Raw genomic sequence first — 22,729 nt, 5'->3', positions numbered from 1 at the left:
AGTGGTCGGCAAGCGAGCCTAGGCGGTGTCTGACGCGTAGAGCGCGGCGACGGCGGCCCCGAAAGACGCGTGGAAGACGCGTAACCCGGGGCCCAAGTTCGCCCGTATCCGCACCACCCCCCATCAGCACCGCGCGCTTCCGCAGCCCGACGCTCCCTGCGACCGGACCTTGCCACTACGCAGCTAAGTCACCGATTCTCACCACTCGCTCTGCTCTTTTTCTTTGTTCTGTCGCTGTTCTCGTCCTATTCCTTTGTATATTGCTTTAATCATGTAACTTTGTTGTATAGTTCTCGCCCTGTTGTTTTCCTTCTTCTTGTTAATAGTTTGTGTTTGTGTTCTGATTTTGTGCTTGTTGTTCGCATCGCGCCTGTGCATTACCTCTATTTTGCTTGGTTTGTTTTGTAACCGTTTGTTCGTGTTCTTGCCCAAGTAAAGGGGGTTGCTGAAGAAACTTGCCTATACGCCTCATGCCTCCGGTCAACGGCTAATCAGGCGTGGCACCTATCGCCGGTCAGCAGTCTAACCTCATCTTCCGCACGCGGGGTGGAGAAGTTTGTCGCTTCACCCCCTCCTAACTTACGGAGAGTGCAGTGGTGGGCAGGTTGGCCGGATTAATTATAACTTCGGCGCCAACCAACACCAAGCCGCCCACCATATCGTGACATATACCTTCTGAAAGTTGTTATATTAAGCAGCTTTTATTCAGCCCCCTTACAGCACGTGTCTCATTAAGGAAAGTATTTTTTTCACTCATTTTACACCATGTTTCATTTTCGCACACTGCCACAAAGGCCACAAAGTAAACTGGTCGCGAAGGTTTCGCCTAAAACTTCAGTAACGTATCTGCCATTGCGCCATTGTTGCGTCGACATTCTGTTTTCACGTATTACTCGACAACCCATTACAAAAGGTGAGAGTTTGTGCTGGATTATTTCGCAGCCTTCATTTTCAAACGGAACTGCTGTCAGCCAACACAGGTTGCGGAGAACGTAGTTTCATTGACCTTGAAAAAGAATTGGCCTCCGCTGAAATGGTAGCCATGCATCTATAAAGGCCTCTCTGTGGAAGGTGAACACACAGATCGCGAGAACAAGTGTCACAAACAGTAATAAGCCAAACCATACGTATTCGAGACATCACTTTTTAACTTCCGTTCAAAAAAAATTGCTCCGCCTTCCCATTCGTCTGGGAGCCCGTGTGCGCCCTTTGTGCCGCCTAGTTTTCCAAGCAGCACAGCCAATCGGCCAATATTTGAGGTGGATGGTCTCACTCTGGTCCTTTGTAGGACCGGGCTTTGTCAATGCGTTTCCAATATTGGGCCGGTTACTTGTGCTGCTTGGGTTAATACCTATGAGTTTCTATGAAAGTTTCGCGTTCAGTGTTTTAAAGCTATCATCGCGGCGTGTCATCCCTAGTGAGCGGCGGTATATTTCGACGCGTGTCATTTCGCTTCTCCGCCGCACCTGCGACGAGAGTCAGCCCATGCAGTCGCGATTGTCGCCTTGACGAGCGCCGCAAAGGAGATAAGAGCGCGCTCTGAAGGGGCGGAAACAGCAGTTCCTGATGCGACCGGCGCAGCGGACGCATACGTGGTGAACGATGCCTCCCTCAAGCACTCAGCACACGCTGGTGGGATTTTCCCCGGAGCTCGACTGGAGGCCCCTGACTTTCCTCAAGCCTGTTCCAGCCAACCGAGTCTGCAGTGCCTGCGGTCTGGTGCGAAAGAAGACCGCGTTGCTGCCCTGCATGCACGTGCTGTGCGAGTGTTGCTACGAGCATTGCAGCCAGGACGGGTCGAAAGAGTGTCCTCTGGACGGCAACCGCTTCGAGGAGGAGGACGTCGGTCTGTTGGACTTCACTGCGGACGATCTGCTGAGAAGGGAGGTAATTACGAGAGGGGGTTTTCTTTGTTGCTTTTAATTTTCACCTTGCAATCTGCCGCACAATATTTCCCGCATGTCTACGCATTTCGCATGAATCGGTGGACATAATCACACTGTAATTTAATGAAAGAGCCCTGTTAAATGTTCTTATCTTTGCGGAGCCCCTTTAACGGAATAATGTTGCGCTGGGCGGGCGTGGTATCCGTACAATAATGCCGCTGCTGTGGCTCAGTGGCTACGGCGCTCGGCCGCTGTTCCGAAAGACGCGGGTTAATTCGATACCAGCCGAGGACGTCGAATTTTGATTTCGGCGAATCCTAAAGGCCCCTGTACTCTGCGATGTCAGTGCTTGCTAAAGAACCCCAGGTGGTAGCAATTTCCAGAGCCCTTCAGTACGGCGTCTCTCATTCCCTCAGACGCTTTTGGACGTTAAACCTCCATAAACCAGACACCATATCCGTAAATTAATGAAGGCGCAGAAGCTTAAAAATTCGAAATTCTAGCCACCTTATGCAGTATCTCAGCTGCAAAAATATGTGCGCGGCTATGCTAACTAGCTAATGTGCTAATGTGCGCGGTTATCAGTATCCCTTGCACTAACACAGCGCCTTGGTTTAACAGGCATCTACGTCGCCTTAATAACAAGAAAAAGCGCCTTTACAGACAAGCCGACAAGAACAGACACTCCGAATCTTGGCAACGGTACAAACTATATGATAAGGAATACCAGTCTGAATTGATATCTGCACGTAGGCACTTTTTTACACACGATCTACCGGCAATGCTAACAAACAATCCACGGAAGTTCTGGCAGATAATAAACCCCGCTAATCATCCTGACATTACTCTTACCGACGCGGAAGGCAGCAGTGTTCCAGTGGCCGAATGCGTCGAACTTTTCAATAACGCATTCACATCCGTTTTTACCCGTGAAGATCTCCCTCTACCTCCTATTTCTGTCAGCACTTCTAATACATCAATGTACGAAATATTTATCAGTGAGACCGGTATCTTATCCTTACTAGGGAAGCTTAAAACAACATCAGCAGCAGATCACCTTGGCTTTAATAACAAAATACTCAAAAATTCATCTGATGGTATTCATCGCATCTTGTCCGCTATTTTTTTCACAATCTCTATCATCAGGCGTGATTCCGCTGGACTGGCGCCTAGCTAAAGTTGTGCCAATTTTCAAGTCTGGCGATCGTTCCTCACCACTAAATTACCGACCCATTTCATTAACTAGCACTGTTTGCAAACTTCTTGAACACGTAATTCACTCGCAGGTAATTAACTATCTTGAAGAACATAACATTATCTTTAAATATCAACATGGGTTCCGTAAAGGCTACTCATGCGAAACGCAACTTGCCGGATTCATTCAAGACATACATTCATCGATTGATGCTGGCATTCAAGTAGACTCCATATTTCTTGATTTTTCTAAAGCTTTTGACAGAGTACCTCACAACCGGTTATTAATGAAACTAGCACTGCTTAATATTCACCCTCTTGTCATTGCATGGGTTAAAGATTTTCTTTTTTCCAGGTCTCAATTTACAACTGTCAATAACCACAATTCGTCTTTCAGCCAAGTACAATCTGGCGTCCCACAAGGAAGTGTGCTTGGCCCCTTACTTTTCCTAATATTGATCAACGATTTACCGGATTCCATTTCTTCCCATATCAGACTTTTTGCTGATGATTGTGTAATTTATCGCAAAATTTATTCTAACACCGATTGCCAATCCCTTCAATCTGACCTGGATTCAGTAACAGCATGGTGCTCAACCTGGCTTATGTAACTTAATCATTCAAAAACTAAATTGATGTCTTTGACTAACCGAATGTCTCCAATTCAAACAGCATACTCCTTAAATAGCTCACTCGAGCTAGTCACCACGTATAAGTACTTAGGACTTCACCTTCATTCAGACTTAGCTTGGAACCACCATATTAACCTTATGCTTGCATCTGCTAATCGGTCATTAGGTCTCTTAAAACATAACCTAAAGCATGCTCCTCCTCACCTCCGTGCTCTAGCCTATACCACTCTAATTCGACCTAAAATTGAATATGCCTCGGCTCTTTGGGACCCTTACCAATCTTACCTAATAAATAACATTGAATCATTGCAGAACCGTGCCGTTCATTTTATTTGCTCCGATTATTCACGTAACACCAGCATCACAGCCATAAAGAAACGCGCAGATCTCCAGGATTTATGTCTCCGCCGTAAAATTGCACGTCTATCACTTTTTCATAAACTTTATCATCATCCATCACTTCATAACGACTTTTTTTCTTTGCCTCCTTCGATTTTTGACCGCCGCGATCATCCCTTTAAAGTTAGACGTTTCACGTGCAGAACTTTTATCTATGCGCATTTATTCTTACCACGCACAATATCTGACTGGAACACTCTGCCTTCACATGTCGCAACCACCACTGATCCTGATAAATATTTTAAACTTAAATCTTCAATAACTACTGCTTAACTATTCGCAGACATTGTTATTTTATTTGTTCATGGCTTCTTTCTTGCAGGGTTTGTTACTAAAAAGATTCATTGTACTAGTGTTCTGTTTGTATAATTTTAATACTGCAGTAATCTTCGTACTTTGCCGCGCTGCCATTGTTTTGATTCTTTTGCTTACTTATGTCATGCAAAGTGTCTTGTTTGTGCTTTTGTTGTTTGTTTTATATTTGTGGTTTTGTTTTATTCTGTTCAATTGCCTGTGCCCCCCCCCCCCTATGTAATACCCTCTCGAGGGCCTTTAGGGGTATTCTGTATAAATAATAAAATAAATAAAAGGATCGTCCAGAGCCGCTGCGAGAAATAAGTTTCACTTGAAAGCCCTGATATGATGCGTGGGGTTGGATAGGGGTAGATAAACACGTTCTCCCCGTTTTACCTTCGCTGACACAGTTCAAAGCCGCGCGGACCCCACCCCATGGTCGCGAGCGCTACCGAGCGCACGCCGATCACGGCGGGCCGTGCTCCGCGGGAACAAAGGAACGACACACTGGCTGACACAAACAAGGCATTTATTGCTATAACAACAATAACGCCAGCTAGCAACAAAATACACTGAGGAATCGAGGATGTCCGACTCACCAGCACGGTTACGAGCGAACGTTCGCCCACGGTAGGGCAGAGGGAATAACTCCGAGGCCGGACAGGACGAGCTGAGGGGAACACGTTTCCACACGAGGTCGCCCGCCGACGAAGAGCGAAACGTCTGCTCGCTTCCCGGTCCCAGGGAGAACAGACCCCGTCGCTCCCCGCGAGTGCGCAGCAAAACGCCATCCGTGGCGTTGGTGTCGCTGCGACGCGAGCGCCCTCCCCTGTTAGTTACAGTAACCTAACTGAGAAGAGTGCGTCGCGGAGGAGCTAACTACAGTAGGGGGTGCAATGCGGGAAAGTGAACGCAGGCGACGAAAGCGTCCCCACAGATGACAGAAAAACTCCTCAGTCTGCGCTGCTTTCCACTGCTGCAGATGGTATGCCTATTGGAGAGCTCCGTAAGAAACTCGGTGGTATCGAACTTTTCGACGTAAACTCGGAAGTCTCGATGATGATTGAAGCATGCAGTTGCGGTTTTAGCTTAGGCTGCGCCTCGAACGTTGACCTGTCCACAAGATAAAGCTCGGTTTAACCACTGAGGCTGCTCAGCAAAGAGATACCATATCGAGATTTCAAAGAAATATCCAATTTTTTCTAATTTACCTTTCCACGAAGAGACAATGAGTTCATTGATTTTTCATTACTGTATCACACTTCCAAAGTATTCAGGTAACCAAAAGCGGAGACATAGTTATCTCGGCCTGCTGGTTGCGTTTAGAGTTTCCATGGTTAGCATGTGATTAAATACAGGGTGGAGCCTTGCGTTCCCGTCGCGTACGGCCGACGTCTGCCTGTTTCTGCCTTCGCCACATATGCTTACCAGGGTGTCTTGCTCTGCTTCGACTGAAAAAAATACATCTTAGATTTCAAGTTCGCATGCCACTCTACCGTGGGTGACTGAATCCGCCACTGTGAAGTTGTCCTGCAGCTCCTCGATGCAGCCTAGGATGCAGTGCTGGAGCGTTGCCAAAGCTATCAGGGGCAGGCCATGGTAATCTTCGCTGAACAAAACAGAGTGACCTCCCACCTGTTGCCGGGCTGCTGGGAGATAAGTTACGCGCCTTTCTCGAACACAATGTATCAGCTCTCACTAACATTATCATCCTTTCGAAAATTCGCGACGAATGGTGAGGCAAACATTTTTTAGTCTTTACGACAACAATATTTTTGTCCGTGATTTCCGTACGACACACAGATTAAGGTACACACTGCAAATTCACTAAACACAAAAAAATTTCAAATGTGATTGCCATGGTAAATGTTAGTCACGACCAGCGTTTAATTTCTCAAAATCAATTCAAGGAAGAATAATGAAAAATATTCTACCACCATCAAACTCCCACAACCGGGTGGTTATTTCCGACTAACCTACCCTAGAGAACGTCAGAAGTCCCTCGCCACATAGTCACAGCATCTCTCCAAGTGACTTATTTTGTATCCTTGCAGGTGAAATGCTGGAATGAAAGTAGTGGCTGCCAGTATGCGACAGCTGCTTCAGAGATCGGTCGGCATTTCCAGCTGGAATGCGAACACCACTCCGTCCGTTGTCCCAAGTGTTCGGCCACTGTCCTTTGCAGAGACGTGTGCACGCACCTCCGATCGGCCTCTTGCAACACTTCGACATCCGTGGCATCCGAAAGCCATGTTCCACCGGCTCAAGCGGAGGAGGCAGCATCGTTGGCTTCTTTCAGAGGAGCCTTCGAAAGGCAGGCGGGTGAAATCAAAGCATATCTGAGGCCAATGGCTGTTGATATAAGCACGCATGGGGACCGATTAGGCGAAATCTCTCATGGCATAAACACACTGAAGGAGACACTGCGTCAAGAAATAACGTCTTTAAAAGGCCAGAACCACGAGGAAATAACGTCGTCCAACGCTGAACTGAAGCAATGTTTTGCGGCATGCAGCGATACATTTAACACTTTTTTCAGAACCGTGGAAAAAACACTGAGCGATAAATTGAGCGCAACACGAGACGACTTGTCCGAGATTGCAGCTAGCATTGAACAAGTCAAGTGTGAATTGAAGGACAGAGTTCAAAAAATGTTGGAATCCGTCTCCAATCTGCATAGAGTGAGTGCACTACAAAAGACGCACTGTGAGTTTTTTGTAAAAGGAGAGAAATCGCTTCAAGACATGGTGATGCAGAATGAATGGGCTGACTATGACAGCCAGAAGGTGTACCTTCGCGGCTACTGCATGACTCCTGGAGTCTGGTTCTTGGGTGGCGCGAGAACTATATAGCTGAAATTCAAGTACACCCTGCACAAGGGCGACATGGATGACGAAGTCCAGTGGCCTTTCAAGCACAAGGTCAGGATGAGCGTAATTCATCCGAGAGGAGGGGAAAACATTGTGCGGAAAAACAGAACACATCCATCTAACCCACTTAATGAAAAGCCAAGAACATCAAGAAACGAGCCTTGTTACTTTATGATGAACCTTAAACTCCAACATCTCATCCATGGCGGGTACGTAGATAATGATCAGCTTCGGATAAAGTTGGAACTGCTGCCTTGAACCAAACTTGAGCGCGGAGACGTGCCATCCCTTACAATTTCGTGTCTGTGAACGCCCTTGTACGCTCCATTTCTTTGTTCACTTCTCTAGAGAATAAATTTCCGTTAGGTAGAAATTCCTCGTAAAATACTGGTATGAAAGCTCTTTCCCAACAGCTTTCATTAACAACGCTGTAAAAAAACTGGTTCTAATTCTATTTTATTTCCGACCCGCACATGTCCGCTACCGTGAAATGTAAAATGTAAATAACTAAATAAACAAATGTCATTTCCCCTCTCGCTGCGAATCCTGCGTGTTTCTCTAAATTTTCGTAAACGAATGGTAACCGCTTATTGCGTCCATTTTTGATTATATCCTTTCGATGCGAAATAAAAACGCCGGCCGGCATTTGCAATTTATTTACGATGTCCAGTCTTTATATTCGCGAAGATATAATGGTTGCTGCTTCATCGTAATTGTGTTAAGTGTTACCTGCTAACAGCACACAGCTAGAGATACTTTTGACATCTTAAATAGAAACACTTCTAAGCTATGACATATTCAAAATTTTATCAAGAGCTTTTTTTTATATTCGTGTATTTCTATAGTAACGATCAGAGCAACTCTGCCAAAACAACGGCAGCCTCATTTGCTCTGTTATGCACGTTTTATCTTCGAGCATTTCTGCCTCACGCGGACAAATACAGCAGCGTTGTTCTGTTCCCAAAAAGGCCTTGTTTAGACGAGCGACAGAAGGAAGGCTGCCCCTCAGTAACTTGTTCCAAACTAAGACAAATGTGGTCCACGGCTCGGAAATGGACATCGCCCCCCGTCGGAAGCTACGCATTCCCCATCTTTCATTCTTACCTGGATACTGAGTATGCTGCCGGCTCAGCTTGCAGCCTCGACTTTGGCTTCGTGTCGCATAGGGATCATTTCGCTGTACACTATTTCGCAATTTATGACGATGTTCGACCGCGGAAAACTGCCATTCTTTCTTTTCTTCTTTAGCAGAGGAGTTCGCCTTGTTATCGGTGGAGTGGTTGGTTGGTTGGTTGGCCTCAAGTAGAATGGCACATACCCACTACGGGGGAGTGGCCAAGACACAGGCGGTGAACTGTTGGAAGGATTAGGAGCTTTAGAGGAAAAGGAAAATTAATAGGGTATAGGCTGACAGATTGGACGACGCAACGAAAGGGGGCCTGTTAGCTGGGAGAGTGACCTACCGTGGTCGAAGATACTGGCTTCTTTTTTTGGAAACCATGCACACGTCATGCATGGTAGAACAAATTTTGTCAGGTCAATTTCTTCTGAATTCCTGGAAACCCAGCAACTCTTCGTATACTCGATGCTTTTCGGTGTTTCTCTTCAACCTCTGACTATCGCTGATACGGAACAGCTTCGTGCCCACTTTATTCTGTCGCTTCCAAGCGAGCAATTTTTCGAAGGCGATAAAGCTGAAGCAAAAATTACGCGCCTTCATCCTCTTCGGAGATCTACACGGACCCGGTCGCCACCTTCGCTGCCATCGCGGATTTCGTTCTTTCTATTGTCATGAGGCACTGCAGCACCTTTTAGCTGGAGTTAAAATAAGATGCATTGTTTAGTAAAACCAACAATGCAAACAAAATTATGATTGTGTACCGTCATACCGTTACTGTTACCGGAGTACCGGGAGTCCGCCCACCGTCGGTGAGCACTCGCTGATTGGTCCCGATTCTGCAGGTGCGCGCGCATCTTACCGGTACCTGGCGCCATCTGGCGCTGTCAAAGAGGTTTGCGCATGCGCATGAGCTGGATGAGCTCACGGCACCCCGGTACCGGTAACATTGTCACGGTACACGGTATCCTAAACGTGTGTGATGAAGGGTGCAGCGAGGCGCAGCAGTCCCTTACAACTTTCCCCTGCTCGTACAGGTCGCAGTATACAGGCAGGCATCGATCTCCGTCACAGGCTGCGGCCTGCCTGACCTTCACTCCTACGTGGCTGAACAGCAATCAACAGGTTTCATACATACATTAATCCTTCCTCGTTCCTACGTTTGCTAGTGAGCATCATTCACACAATCATTTATTTTTCTGAGCCCCCTTGTAATGCATAAACAATTTACACACCCTTCATCGCAGCTATTCGCACCTTGAAAATGCAGGCAAACTCGCTACGAAGTCAGAAAAGGTGAAGAGTGAGGTCATTATTTTCTAGTCCCGTCCTTTTTCACTGTACGGCGGTTCTCTGTCCCCGCGGAAAAATCACGAAATTAAATCGCTTCTCGTCCACTATTTGCACATATGTCTACCTGCGATCTCATGGTGAAGCCTGGAACCCGCCGTGGTGGCTCAGTGGTTATAGTGCTCGGCTGCTGACCAGAAACACGCGGGTTCCTTCCCGGTCGCGGCGATCGCATTTCGATGGAGCCGAAATTCCAGAGGCCCGTGTACTGTGCGATGTCAACGCACGTTAATGAACACCCGGCTATTTTTCCAGAGCTCTCGCTCCAAAAGTCCTGGCATTGAAGTTGCTATACATTGCGGAGATATTAGGCGCCCCGTATAGCACGTGCCTTATTAAGAGAAGTAACTTTTTCACTCATTTTACACCATGTTTTCTTTTACGCACACTTAAAAAGACAGTGTTTCAACTTGAACAATTCTAGTGAGTTAAAATAGCGATGGATGTAAGGATTCAGTTCTCGTGCGAGAAAGTCAATGTTCGCGAAGGTTTCGCCTAAAACTTAGAGCGAAGCTTTAGCATTTTTCGTAAAAATTGAGTTTCCTGCGGCATTTCATAGTTTTTAGTCCACTGAAAAAGAATACCTCGTTCAAAAAGGGTGGAAATAAACGCAAAAAGCTGTTTTTTGGAAGAAAACGGGCACCGGCGCCACAGGGCGCCGAGTGAACGACGCTGTTGCCCGCGATTGGCTGGGACTGCCGTGACGTCATCCACGGGGATCTCCGGCCAGCACCGACTGCGCTGCTGCGTAGCGCGTTGCTTCAGCTGGCTTGAGAAATGCGGTCTGCAAATTATGGATCATTACAGCGGTCTTGAACAGTTTGGTCTCTCACCCTACATGTTCGAGCCATCAGCGTGTCCAGAAAACGGCGGAACCAACGACGGCGCGGAGTGCGCCGGCTGATAAATTGAGGTCGCGACATTTTCACGTGCTGGAAATCTCAACTGGTACGCATGTTTTGCGTACGTGCGTACATAGCGTTTGAGTAGGTGCATGTGCGTTGTGCGTACATAGCTTTTGCATAGGTGCGTGTGCAAGTGGCAATAAAAAAAAGGAAATCACGTCGAAACGTTGTTGTCTACTCAATGCTGCATAAAAACCGGACAACTTGTAAGACGTGTAAACATGATCGAATTCAAATCGCCGGCAGGCTTACATGAGTCACGTGAGACAAAGCATTTGTTTGTTCATTTATTTATAGTGAGGTGTATAATTACACCCAAATGCCTTTTAGAACTACAAAACAATGCTAAACTGGACGAGTTGAAGTGGGTTCACTGTTGTACGGCAGCACGAAGAGATCGGACGACGGAGCAAGCTCTCGCGTGCGCTATTCCTTCTGCCCTAAGTTCGCGCTCCGGTTCAACCGCAAAACATCTGCACTTAACCCCGCACATTTTGTTTTCTTTTCTTCGCATTCTGAACACGCATCTGAACAATAATTATGGCTGCGTTTCGGAGCAGTGCTGCTTGTCAAGACTAGTGTGCTGCGAGATACAGTTGCTCCAGTTTCGCATCGAGGTAGCCAGCACAATTATTTGTGTCAGATATATGCGTACCGCGAATCGGCGACTTCGCCGTTCTGACCCCAGAAAAAATTTGAAAGAAATCTGAAGCCATTGTTAATCGTCAGCCATGAACAAGCGTTCATGAGTGCAAATGGTGGCATTGTTCAAGTATACTATAGGCTGATATAATCGGTTTTTTTTTTTCAATTAGGTGCAGCTGCGTGTAGTGCGCTCTGATGAATGATGGAGAGTATTACTTGTGCTTGGAATGACTCAGGGCTACAGTCGTGCCGATTAAATTGCAATACCGAGCGCCCGCATCGTTCCCAAGCTTCGATATAGTCAAGAGGATTCTGGTGTGGGCTAGTTGGTTCATGCTTAATAAACAGATTCACAACAGCGCTACGGAACAAGGACAGAAGGAACACGAGCGCCCGTCCTGTGTTTTTCGTGTTCCTTCTGTCCTTGTTCTGTAGCGCTGTTGTGAATCTGTTTATTAAGATAATAGTCACTGTCGCGGTAATGGTAGGAGCACACGGCAGTTGATTTCGTAGGCACGATAATTTTTCCTTTTCACGGCAGTGGAATCACCGCGCAGAAACTTTCCTATCCTGTGGGAACGTGAGGAACACCACGTCTTCTCGGCCGCCAGTGTTCGCGCTACCGAACGCTGCGCAAAACGAGGGCATGATGACGACTCGTCGGTGCACGCACTCGTCACAGAACGCCCGAACCAGAGATAGCAAACGGCACTGGCAGAGGATAGCGTTGATCCGTCGTTCACCGAAGTGCGGGCCGAAAAGGGGCAAGCAAAGCAGGACGGCCGGCAGACTACCCGTGAATGGCGTCACTTCCGCCAGTTCTCCCTTTTTGCCGTCCCCCTACCCTGCGCTTCCGGAAGCGAGGAAGGCGTGTCGGCGGCGGGTTTTTAATGAACCATTGCGGCTATTTTTGCAGATAGAATCGAGAAAATTTTTTACACAGATGATTTTCAAGGCCCCTTCGTCCCAACCACACGTTTCATGCAACTGGTCGCGAATGTTTGTACTAAAACTTTAGTAACGGATCTGCCATTTCACCCTTGTTCCCATGACATACTGCGTTATCCTCCACCGTCGTTTTCACCCCTAACTCGACAGCAATTAACAAAAGATAACATTTTTTTCCAGAAGCACTACGTAGCCACCATTTTCAAATGGAACTGCTGTCGTCCAGCCTACACTGGTTCCGCAAAACGTAGATTCGTTTACCATGAAAAAAAGCTAGCCTGCTCAGAAATAGTATCCCTCTATAAAGGCCTTTCTGCGGCAGGTGACTATATCGATCGCGGGAAAAAAGTGTCATAAACAGTAATAAGCCAAACCATGCTTATTATAGACATGACTTTTTCTCTTCCGTTAAAAAAATTGCCCCCCCCCCCCTTCCAGTTGTCTGGTAGCACGTGTACCGCCTAGTTTCCCCAGCAGCATTAGTTATCGGCCCAATATTGCAGATGGAGGATTTTACCCTGCCCCTTTGTAAGAGTGTACTTTGCAAATACGTTCCCTTATTGGGCTCATTGACTGTGCTGCTTGAGTTATTACGTATCAGCTGCTATGAAAGTTTCGCGGCCAGTTTATTTAAGCCATCCTAGCGGCGTGTCATATCTCAAGTTAGCGGCAGTACAGGGTCAATCACAATTAAAGGGAACACGGCTTCGCGTGGCCACGTGCCTGCCGAGTGCCATTGCATCTAATCCGTTCTTGAATCGATGCAGAGCGACGCACGAGAAGAGAGACTTCGACGTGGTGTTTCGTGTCGTGCCCCTTTTCATGCGTTTGCTAAGAGCTTGGTCTTAATGGTACTCTGCATGTGCCCAGCCCAGTGGCGGTCCTAAGGGGAGGGGGGGGGAGGGGGCGGTCGCCCCCCCCCCTTCCCCCCCAAAATCTATTGCACATTTTCCTAAACGTCCGTTTTCGGGCTCTCATAGGGTGAGATGAGATTTTTGACGTAGAACTGGAAAGCTTTTTCCTGCGTGATGCGTCAAGTATTCCCCTACTTTGTACGTTCACCGTGTTAGTGGCTGCCTTATTTCACACAATTCCAAGTTCTACACGTTGGTAGTTATACGAGCACAGCTCGCAGGGATTGTCTAGGTATCGTGGTCCTGCCGTGCCCCCAACGTTGTCTTGCCATGCCGCCGGCGCGGCGACGACGGCGGTGCCATTCACCTGCGGTTGCGGCGGCCAGCAACCTCGTCGGGCGGCAAAGAGCCACCCATTCATGTCTTTATCCCACCATGCGGGACAGCGACGCCAGCGAGGAGATCATTCCTTTTTGGCTTGACAATAAGCGCCGACCGGTCGCCTTGAAGGAGGGTACTCCGGGCCGAACAAAGCCACTTCTCAGAACTGAGTAATGAAGGCCGCTTATCCCACTGGTGAAATGTCCGGTCAGGTGCTTTGACCTTCGTGGACATGCCGTGGCGGGATATCTCAGCCGTCGGCTTGTTTCCCCTTCTATCCAAATGAATATTGCTCGCGTAAACGTTAACATTCAAATACTGAGTAATGGTATAACATCTGTACCGTTAGCCATTTATTTTTCAACAACAAAGCGCACAAAATTTTTTGTTTGAATAAAATAAATTAAAAAATCGTTGCTTCTATGTTTTTTTTTCTTTTTTGATATACGGAAATCTGTCACCCCCCCCCCCCCCCCCCCCCTAAAACCACGGTCTGGGACCGCCACTGGCCCAGTTACGCGGAGCCGTGTTCCTTGTAAGTGTGATTGACCCTGTACATTTCGAAGAGAGGAATTTCGCAGCTCCGCTGCACTTACGACGAGAGCCAGACCACGCAGCCGCGATTGTCGCCTTGACGATCGCCACGAAGGAGATAAGGCCACGTTCTGAAGGGGCTTTGGAAAAAGCAGTTCCTGATGCGACCGGCGCAGCGGACCCATACGCGGTGAACGATGCCTCCCTCAAGCACGCAGTGCACGCTGGTGGGATTCACCCCGGAGCTCGACTGGAGGCCCCTGACTTTCCGCAAGCCTGTTCCAGCCAACCGTGTATGCAGTGCCTGCGGTCTGGTGCGAAAGCGGACCGCGTTGCTGCCCTGCATGCACGTGCTGTGCGAGTGTTGCTACGGGCAGTGCAGCCAGGACGGATCGAACGAGTGTCCTCTGGACGGCAACCACTTCGAGGAGGAGGACGTCACCCTTATGGTCTTCTCTGCTGACGATCTGCTGAGAAGGGAGGTAATTACGGGAATGAGCTTTCTTTGTTTCTTTTCGTTTGCGCCTGGCGATTCCGTATGTCTGCATATTACACATGTGTCGGTGGCCAGAATAAAAGCAATGAAAGAGCTCTGTAAATATTTGTATTGTTGAGGAGCCCCTTTATTGGCTTAATGTTGCGCTGGACAGGAGTGGTATCCGTAGAATAAGGCCGCCGCTGTGGCTCATTCGCTACGCCGCCCGGCCGCTGATCCGAAAGACGCGGGTTCGATACCGGCCGCGGAGGTCAAAATTTGATAGAGGCGAATTCTAGAGGCCCCTGTATTTTACTGTCTGTGCACGTTAAAGAACCACAGGTGGTAGAAATTTCCGGCCTCTTTAGTACCGCGCCTCTGATAGCCCCCGGCGCTTTTGGACATTAAACCCCCATAAGCCAGAAACCATATCCGTAAATTAATGCAGCCGCAGCAGCGAAAAAATTCGAAATCCAAGGCATCCTATGCAGTATCTCAGCTGCAAAAATATGTGACTCTCCAAAGTGGCTCTCCACAGCGGCTCTGGAGAGCCGCTGTGGGAGATATGTTGCACTTGAAGGCCCTGATATAGTGAGAGGAAAACTTCTCAGTCTCCGCTGCTTTCGAGTGCACCATATTGGAGAGCTCCGGAAGAAACTCGGTGATATCGAACTTTTAGTCGTAAACTCGGAAGTCTCGATGATGATTGAAGCATGGAATTACGGTTTTAGCTTAGGCTGCCCCTCGACCGTTGACCTGTCCACAAGCTAAAGCTTGGTTTAACCACTGAACCTGCTCAGGAAATAGATACCATACCGACATTTCAAACCAATATCCCAAGTTTTCCAATTTACCTTTACACGAAGACAAAATGTGTTAATAGATATCTCATTACATTATCACGTTTACAAAGTAATCGCGTAACCAAAAGCGGGGCTATAGTTATCTCGCACTGCTGCCTGTGTTTAGTGTTTCCATGGTTAGAATGTGATTAAATTTAGGGTGGAGCCTTGCGTTCCAGTCGCTCACGGCTGACGTCTTCCTGTTTCCATCGCCGTATGTGCAAAAGCAGCGCATCTTGCTTTGCTTGTACGGAAATAACCCCTCTTAGATTTAAAGTTCGCATGCTGCTCTACCGTGGGTGTCTGAAGCCGCCGCTGCGAAGTTGTGCTGCAGCTCCTCGGTGAAGCCTAGAATGCAGTGCTGGAGCGTCGCCAAAGCTATCAGGGGCAGGCCGTCGTAATCTTCGCTGAACACAACACTGCGACCTCCCACCTGTTGCCGGACTGCTTGGAGATAACACAATGTGTCAGCTCTCGGTAACATTATCACCATTTCAAAAATTCGCGACGAATGGTGAAGCATCGTGATTTCCGTACGACAGACTGATTGATCAAGGTGCACGATGCAGATTCAAGAAAACACAGAAAATTTAAAATGTGATTGCCATGGTAAATGTTGATCACGAGCAGCGTTTAATTTCTCAAAATCAATTTAAGAAGAATAGTGAAAAATATTCCCCAGCCATCAAAGCCCCACAACCGAGCGGTTATTTCCGACTAACTTACCTTAGAGAAAATCGCAAGTCCCTCGCCACATAGTCGCAACATGTCTCCAAGTGACGTCTCTTGTCTCCTTTCAGGTCAGGTGCTGGAATGAAGGCAGTGGCTGCCAGTTTGGGGCAGCTGCTTCAGGCATAGTCCGGCATTTCCAGCTGGAATGCGAACACCACTCCGTCCGTTGTCCCAAGTGCTCGGCCTCCGTTCTTTGCAGAGACGTGTGCGGGCATCTCCGGTCGGCCTCTTGCAACACTTCGACGACCGTGGAATCCGAAAGCAAAGTTCCACCGGCTCACGCGGGGGAGGCAGCATCATTGACCTCTTTCAAAGACGCTTTAGAAAGGCAGGCGGGGGAAATCACAGCATATCTGAATCCAATCACTGTGGACATCAACACACATGGCTACAGATCGAACGAACTTTTTCATGGCACGAGCACAGTGAAGGAGACGTTGCACCAAGAAGTAGAGTTTTTAACTGGACAGATCCACGACGAAATGGCGTCGTCTCAGGCAGAACTCAAACAGTGTTTTGCGACATGCAGTGATACATTTCACACTTGTTTCAGAACCGTGGAAAAATCACTGAGCGATAAATTGAACAGAACGCGTGACGAATTGTCGCAGATCTCAGCTAGCATTGAACAAATCAAGGCTGATTTTAAGGACAGCGTTCAAAAAGCATTGCAGCCCGTCACCAATGTGCGTACACTGAGTGCACTACAAGAGACGCACTGTGAGTTTCTTGTAAAAGGAGTGATATCGCTTCAACACAGGGTGATGCGGAAAGGCAGGGCTGAGTATCACAGCGAGAAGGTGTACCTGTGCGGCTACTGCATGTCTCCTGAAGTCTCGTTCTTCCGTGGCGGGGCATCTGTTGAGCTGCTCTTGAAGTACACCCTGCACAAGGGCGACATGGACGATGAAGTCGAGTGGCCTTTCAACCGCAAGGTCAGGATGAGCGTAATTCATCCGAGAGGAAGGGAAGACATTGTGCGGGAAGTTGAACGAGATCCGTATGACCCAGATAATGAAAAGCCAACAACATCAAGAAACGATACTCGTCGCATTTATCCTTGCATTGTACTCCAAGATCTCTACCGTGACGGGTACGTCGATAACGATGAGCTTCGGATTAAGTTTGAACTGCTGCCTTGAACCCAACTTGAGCCCGGACACCTGCCATCCCTTACAACTTCGTGTCTGTGAACGCCCTCGTACGCTCCATTTGTTTCCTCAGTTGTTTAGGGACTGAGTTTACGTTAGGAAGAAATTAGTCTGAAAACACTGATATGAAGACTCCTTTCGCAACATCTCTGATTAGAGACATGCACAAAAGCAGGTTCCAAGTTTGTGTCATTTCTGAGCCTCATATGTCCCCTACCGTGAAATGTGAAGTGTAAATAACTAAATAAACAAGTGTTATTTCCCATCTCGCGGCGAGCGAGGCGTGTTTCTCGAAACTTTCCTGAGCAAATAGTAACCGCTTATTGCGTCCATTTCTGATTATATCGTTTTTATAGGGGAAAAAAAATTCAGGGGGGCGCTTTGTTCACCTAAAGCGCGGAGAGGCGAAAGCCTTAAGCGCGGTGTTGCTGCTTGTGTCACTGATGTGTTGTTAAGATGTTAAGCTTCGCCTCTGAGTGCGGAACGCGATAGCGTCTTGCAACGCTGCCACGGAGTCCACAGAATGCCATCGCTCGTTAGGCTCTACGCCTTGCTCGCCGGCAAATTGGATGTTGAGTAAAGGAACTGTATCTGTCTCGCATCTCTCGGTGGACACCTAAACCTCGCCTTAAGGGTAGGAAGGAAGATGTGAGTGAACGAAGACACTGTATTCACTAGACGCGCCTTTGTTCATTCCAAACCATCGAGCTGGCATGGCGGAGTGGTTACCGTGCTCCCCTCGCACTCCAGAAACCCTGGTTAGATTTCCAAACTCGACCAAATACCTTCTCGGTTTTGTTTATTTATCTCGTCTGACTAGACAGCTTAATTAGGCTAACTGGTTAATTAAGCAATGAACTAAACTGAGTCCCACTTAGTTGGAGCATCACTATATGATGCCTTTAATCGGTTGCATGGTTACTAGCAAAGTACAGAGGGCAAAACGCATGTCTAGAACACGCTCTGAGCGTGTTTCCGGCGTAACACGCGATAACTAGCCATAAGATTTGGTTAAAAATGGTCTAGATGTAAACATGTGCTATTAAACTCATAGAATTTCATCGCCTTTTTTGGCTTTCTTGGTCGCAGCGGCTTTGGGAGCTCCGGAACACACAGTTTGGTTGTTCTAGGCATGCGTTTTGCCCTCTGTACAATTGGCCCCGTTTGAAATTCGCGCACTGTGACGTCACTACCATTTCGACCAATTGAAAAGCCTGACATTTCTGTCGACAACTCCTGCTTACAACGAAGAGGCATTAAAGGCTTCCGCCTTAAAAGACGCCGGCTGTCATTTGTAATTGATTTACGAGGCCCAGTTTTCATATGCGCGAAGACGTAATGGCAGCGACATCGTCGTAATCGTGTTAAGTATTATCTATTTATTTACAGGTACTGCCTACGTCGTCTGGGAATATTGCAGGAAGGGAACATATAAGATTGTGGAGTACATGTAACGCAATGGAATGAGCCAAGTTTGGCAACATCTTAGTGTTAACAGCAACGCGGTTTGTGTAACAGGGTAATAACGCGCGAAAAGGAGAATGGGTTTACAAATACACAAAAATGTATTATCTATACATTTTGAAAACAAAAGGATGGACTATATAAGTATGGATTATATCACACACAAAGCTCCAAAGAAATAAAAAAAAGGAATCACATGGCTTTTTTAACGATTTCTTATTAATGATTCACAAGCAATGAAGCAAAGCTATCAGTTAAGAATTGATGGGTATAGGCTATTCCGATCTTATGGCTCATGGAAAAAAAGAAAATTTGAAGCAGTCTGTACGAGACAGTTGTTCGGTGAGTGTTTGTGAATGCTTATGCCTTGTTATCTTTGTTCGTAAGTAGTGCACCTCATAGTATCTCACGTTCATCTGCTTGTCAATTAATATGGTTCTAGTACGGCTCTGCTTTGTAGAGTTAAAATGTTAGCGTTCTTGAATAGCCCATTTGGAGAATCTGTTCATTTTTATTTTCATCATCATCATCATTTTATTTTGGGAAACAAATACATCAGAACTTGATTGGACCCATACCAGCTCGGCTAGTGAAAGGTATTTAGTAAGGATAATTACCACTGTCTTCCTTTCCACCCGCTCTGGTTTGTGTATGTGCCCTTTAGTAAACGGAGACCAAGTTATGTTAGCGTACGCTAGGGTGGACCTGATGGACGTGTTGTAGGCTAGTAATCTTGCATCAGGGGGTTTCTTGTCCTAGGTGTCTTTACAGTGGGTACAGGGGGGGGATTATAAGATATCGGGACTTCGGCTGAAGTCTCCAGTCTGTTGTAAGTTCTCAAAAAGCGTATTAAAAAAAACTGTAAAATTTTAGGTGACGCGCCCGGTATATAACCTCCTTGGCTGTCACTGGTTGTCACCGTGTGTTCCCTCGCTCCTCTGTTTTCTTCTTTTGGCGGCATGTCCTAGTGTTGGGACTTCGTGTCACCCGTGCAGGCGGAGACATAGACGCTCTTTTTCCTACTAGAAGGAAGGAAGAAGAGGCTGTGGTTTATTTGGTTGCTCTTGTGTGTCTGCCTTTTTTGCAGTTTCACGGCCTCTTGGGACATCCTGTTACTCGGAGGGGCCCTGTAAGACGTCGGGGGACCCTCCGAGTGGCCTCCCCCTTTGAGGTCCGTGTTTTCTTTTCGCAGTTTCGGCGGCTTGTGGTCTCTGGCGGCTGGCTGGTTAGGCCTACCAGCTGCCAGCTTGGCCATGGCCGATCGGGTTACTCCAGATGGCCCGCCACCCTCGAGCGGCTCTTCTTCGTGTGCGGCAAAACCTGAATCTACCTCGGACAAGTCTTCGGACCATCACACGGACATCCCTTTGCACGCTGGCGTGCCTGAGGATCCTGCCCTTGCACACCATTCCGGAGGCGCCTCCTGTGGCCCCGTAGAACCTGGAGTCTCCCAGGTCTTGTGGTCCCCTGGTCTCTCGCAGCCAGCAAGGCTTCCGGAGTCGCCTCAACCCGCCCGTTTGGAGTTGGGCACGGACGCTGTTGCCATGCGGGCTCGCGAACAGCTAATGACAGCGATCTTGGACAAGGACAATAAGATAGGCCCGGCAGCTCGCGCAGTCCTACTGTCTCTGGTTTGCGACCTGTACCGCCAAACGGCGCATTTTTTTGCGTGCGCGGTCGCCGAGACCAATTTTTCAAGGACGCTGCAGACCTCATTGGAAGCCAGAGAGCGCGAGCTGGACGCCGTTAAAGTACAGCTTGCGGAGATGTCTGCTAGGGTCACCGCGGCTGAGGCGGAACTTCGCGACCTGAGGCAGGAGGCATTGGTCCCCCGGACTTTCGCAGATGCCCTGCGTGGTGCTCCTGTTCCGGTTCAGAGGGACATCGGAATTTCAGCCCTGGACGCGACCCCTGGCCAGCCACAGCCTCCACCTGCTGGGAACACCCGACCGAACCCCCTGCCGCATCAGATGTTTTTAACTTCCGTCGCGGCTTCAGCAGACGTCGGCCGTGAGGTGGCTGCATTGATTAGGGAAAACATCGATCCCGAGGCCGAGGGAATCGGAGCTGTTGCCCTTCGGCCTTCCCCTCGTGCCCTCACGGTTGCCTCCAGTGACCCTGCAGACCTGGACCGTCTCAAGGCCGCCATTACCCGCATCGAAGCCACTAGAACCGCGATTAAGGTCCGTGTCCCGCGACAGAGGAACCCGCACATTCGCCTGGCAGGGGTCGACCCCGACGTGCGGCCACAGGACCTAGTTACGGCACTCAACCGCCGGAACCCTAATCTTCATCTGGACCCATCCTCCTGTAAGGTCAGACTCTCATTTCCCCAAAAATCCGGACAGTTCGTCCACGTCCTCGAGGTGGATCCTCCTGCTTTCGTCCGTTTATGCGAGGCACGTCGCGTGACCCTCGGGTGGACTTCAGTTGAGGTGCGCGAAGACCGGCATGTGCCGCTCTGCACTTATTGCGCTCAATATGGCCACGCTTTGACGGCTTGCACGTTGAAAAATGACCCTTCAAAGGCTTGTTGCACCCGCTGTGCGGGGTCACATGCCTTGGCCGCCTGCCCAATTTCCATCCAGGATCCCCAACGGAAGTGCGCCCCTTGCGCGGCCGCCGGTCGCTCGTCCGATCATCCTGCCGGGCATGTCTCTTGTTCACTCTTGCGTGAACGTACGGAGAGAATCCGTTCCCGCACTAATTATGGCTCGTAGCGCTCCTCATGTAACCCCGTGTCCTCCGCCCGACCACATCAATTTTCTCCAAGTCAATTTGGATCACACCCGGTGTGCGACTGCCCCGATGGTTAAATATATTTTGGACAATAATATCACAATCACCACTGTCGGAGATCCATATATTAATACCCATAACGAATTTGTAGGAATTCCCTCCACTTTTTACAAAATCCTGTCTCCCGAAAATCCTCGGTGTGTCATATTGCTACACAATCCTACCTTTGATATCTTCCCTACTTTAATTTCTCCTGAAGTTGTTTCCATCTTATGTTCGACATCGACTGATCAATTCCTTTTTGTAGCAGTATATGTACCGCCTCGCGCCGATATTACAGTATCTCTGGCTTTGCTCACCACTTGTATTCAGACTTCACCCACTGACAAAATTATCATTTGCGGTGATTTTAATGCAAAAAACATTTTATGGGGTGGCAATACCACTGATGCTAGAGGAACTCATGTTGAAGCTTTTGCGGCTTCTAATGCCCTGGTTGTTCTGAATAATCCGGACTCTTTACCAACTTATGAAACTCCATATGCTTCCAGTTGGATTGACATTAGTCTCGCTTCACCTAGTTTGCTTGCAAAGGGCTACTCCTGGGAAGTCATTCCTGATTTATCTCTTTCCGAACACAGATTTATTACATACTCTTTTCTTTCCCAACCGTTGTCGCCGTTCAAGCGGCTTACCAGAGCCAGCTCCAGCCGCTTAATTGCCCAGTTAACTTCGTTGCCTTGGTTCAAATCTTTTTACAATTATCAGTTTCATTCGGCGTGTGCTCTTGATCATGTCCTCTCAAAATTTAACGCCACCTTTATGTCACTTTACAAGAAAAACTTGCGTTTGGTTAAACCACATTTTCCCGAGGGTTCCATTTGGTGGACGGCTGATTTGAGCATGGAGAGGTCCCGTGTGCGCGCTCTTCGTCGCCGTTTTCAACGCATTTCAGACCCACAGCTGAGAATTCTTCAGCGTTCAATTTATTATAAAGCTCTTGCTCAGTATCGCTCTAACATCAGAACCACACATGATAGTTATATAAAAGAGATCTGCTCCACAGCTACACGTAAATATCTCTTTGGTAAGCCATATAAACATGCTTTTGGCAAGCTCAGGTGCCCTTCCATTATCCCTCCTCTACGGTACGCTGATGGCACATATACTGAAACGCTTCCTGACGCTATACAGTTGCTCCTTCGTACTCACGTCGCTACAGATGATTCTTCCCGTGATCTCCCTTTTCATACTCATGTTCGGGACATTACTGCGCAGCCTTACAATAACCCAGTCCAAGATTTACCGTTCACTGCT

The 22,729-nt window shown here is 48.0% G+C and overlaps 2 protein-coding genes across 3 annotated transcripts in view; both read left to right on the top strand.

The window, feature by feature from the left end:
* The first annotated feature begins 1,539 nt into the window (after positions 1-1,539).
* Positions 1,540-22,729, top strand: part of LOC149329713 (uncharacterized) — a 190,173-nt gene continuing 168,983 nt past the window's right edge. Inside the window, exons 1-2 of one of the 2 annotated variants that reach the window (XM_089560433.1) lie at positions 1,540-1,887; positions 6,460-7,811. In XM_089560433.1, the coding sequence (XP_089416559.1) occupies positions 1,603-1,887; positions 6,460-7,257 (1,083 nt within the window). In that variant the 5' untranslated portion in view covers positions 1,540-1,602 and the 3' untranslated portion in view covers positions 7,258-7,811. Of the gene's footprint in view, positions 1,888-6,459; positions 7,812-22,729 lie in introns of those variants that run through there. The other variant, XM_089560432.1, reaches the window with a different exon arrangement.
* On the top strand, positions 14,046-17,474 carry LOC149329722 (uncharacterized). Its single transcript, XM_089559592.1, has 2 exons — positions 14,046-14,491; positions 16,127-17,474. Exons 1-2 carry the CDS (start codon positions 14,207-14,209, stop codon positions 17,198-17,200), a joined length of 1,359 nt encoding a protein of 452 aa, XP_089415718.1. The 5' UTR covers positions 14,046-14,206; the 3' UTR covers positions 17,201-17,474.

The sequence above is a fragment of the Amblyomma mixtum genome, chromosome 9, assembly GCF_055824585.1.
Source record: "Amblyomma mixtum isolate Tamu chromosome 9, ASM5582458v1, whole genome shotgun sequence".
Lineage (NCBI taxonomy): Eukaryota > Metazoa > Arthropoda > Arachnida > Ixodida > Ixodidae > Amblyomma > Amblyomma mixtum.
Note: the sequence above shows the minus strand (reverse complement) of the source record. Positions and strands in the feature narration are given on the sequence as shown.

What these genes read in the sequence shown, in the direction of transcription:
- LOC149329722 (XM_089559592.1), top strand. Translation starts at nt 14,207, where the DNA reads ATGCCTCCCTCAAGCACGCAGTGCACGCTGGTGGGATTCACCCCGGAG. An exon ending in ACGATCTGCTGAGAAGGGAG is followed by an intron (nt 14,492 to 16,126) that starts GTAATTACGGGA and finishes GTCTCCTTTCAG; the next exon opens with GTCAGGTGCTGGAATGAAGG.